We start from the raw sequence: 1,092 nt of genomic DNA, 5'->3' as shown, positions 1-1,092 counted from the left end.
CCAAACGCCAATTTTGCCGTCAAATATGTTGCCGTTTAAGTCAACTCGAGGGCGGGCAATCGCCGCCAAAAACATAACTCTTGTTATAAATCGCTACGACTTCACAACACGAGCAGCCATAGCTTCATCCTCGTAGACGTAAAACTTCTTTTTCACCCTCGTCAAATAAAACCAGTTTTCGTCGATATGCACGAAATTATTTTTTGACAATGTGCATATTGTCAAATTTTCATTCAACGAAGGTCGAAGAAAAGAAATTGCGTACCACAGGCGCTCTTCAAGATTTCTTGGAGTAAAAAACGGCTTCACGTAACTTGTACGAGCCTTCAGCCGAGGACATTCTTGTATGTGTCGAAACACTGTCGTCCTTGGAATGTTGCACGCATGAGCAAGAGCTCTCATCGTCTGCCGCGAGGCCTGGGGCACTTGTCGTATCGCGTCATCGATGTCATCACTCGTGCGCGTTTTTTTGCGACCAGAATTCCCTAAAAAGTACATTTTTGGTAAATGAATAATCTTCAAATTCAATAATCATATAGATTGATAGAGGTATACCTCGGATTTTTGATGCAACATCGGCACAAATGTGGCCCGCTCGGATGGAGCTCCGTCCACGTGCCCATACGCGAGACACAGTGTCGGGGTGGCATTCGTGCTGCTTGGCAAGCTTACGATGGCGCCACGAGGCAGTGTGCCAGATGACGAGACGGCAAGCTGGCTCTCATAGATCGAGCGCCGCTCTTCAAGGTCAAGGTGGGTTTTGCCACCTTTCGGCCCACGGGGGTTGCGCGGGCGGTCGGCAATGACGGCGGTGGGCTGCGATGGCATGGTTCAGTAAAGCTTGATGGCTGTGTGCTGCGCGTGCTTGCTGAAAATGAGTTGTGATGACACGGCAATGTGTCAAAGTTTGGACCAAAGGACACCCGATATTTCGCGCCCAATATCTCATGAACCGAAAAGCTCTAGAACGCTGTAAAACTACGCAATCAAAGCAGAGATCTTGTGCTTTCTTGTACACCAATCAGCTCGCAATTTGATTTAGAAAAATGCCGCCAATCGGACGACGAACCCTGCAACTATTTTGGAACAGAG

The 1,092-nt window shown here is 48.1% G+C and overlaps 1 protein-coding gene across 1 annotated transcript; it reads right to left on the bottom strand.

Moving 5' to 3' along the window:
- Positions 1–398: 398 nt before the first annotated feature.
- Positions 399–828, bottom strand: H310_14936 (hypothetical protein; the record flags this gene model as incomplete). The annotated part of the gene is made up of 2 exons (XM_008882913.1): positions 399–485; positions 556–828. The coding sequence occupies 2 exons, from the start codon at positions 826–828 to the stop codon at positions 399–401; spliced, it is 360 nt and encodes a 119-aa protein (XP_008881135.1).
- Positions 829–1,092: the final 264 nt, after the last annotated feature.

Source organism: Aphanomyces invadans, assembly GCF_000520115.1.
Source record: "Aphanomyces invadans strain NJM9701 unplaced genomic scaffold supercont1.108, whole genome shotgun sequence".
In the NCBI taxonomy this organism is placed as follows: Eukaryota; Oomycota; class Saprolegniomycetes; order Saprolegniales; family Verrucalvaceae; genus Aphanomyces; species Aphanomyces invadans.
This window is presented reverse-complemented; position numbering and strand designations above follow the sequence as displayed.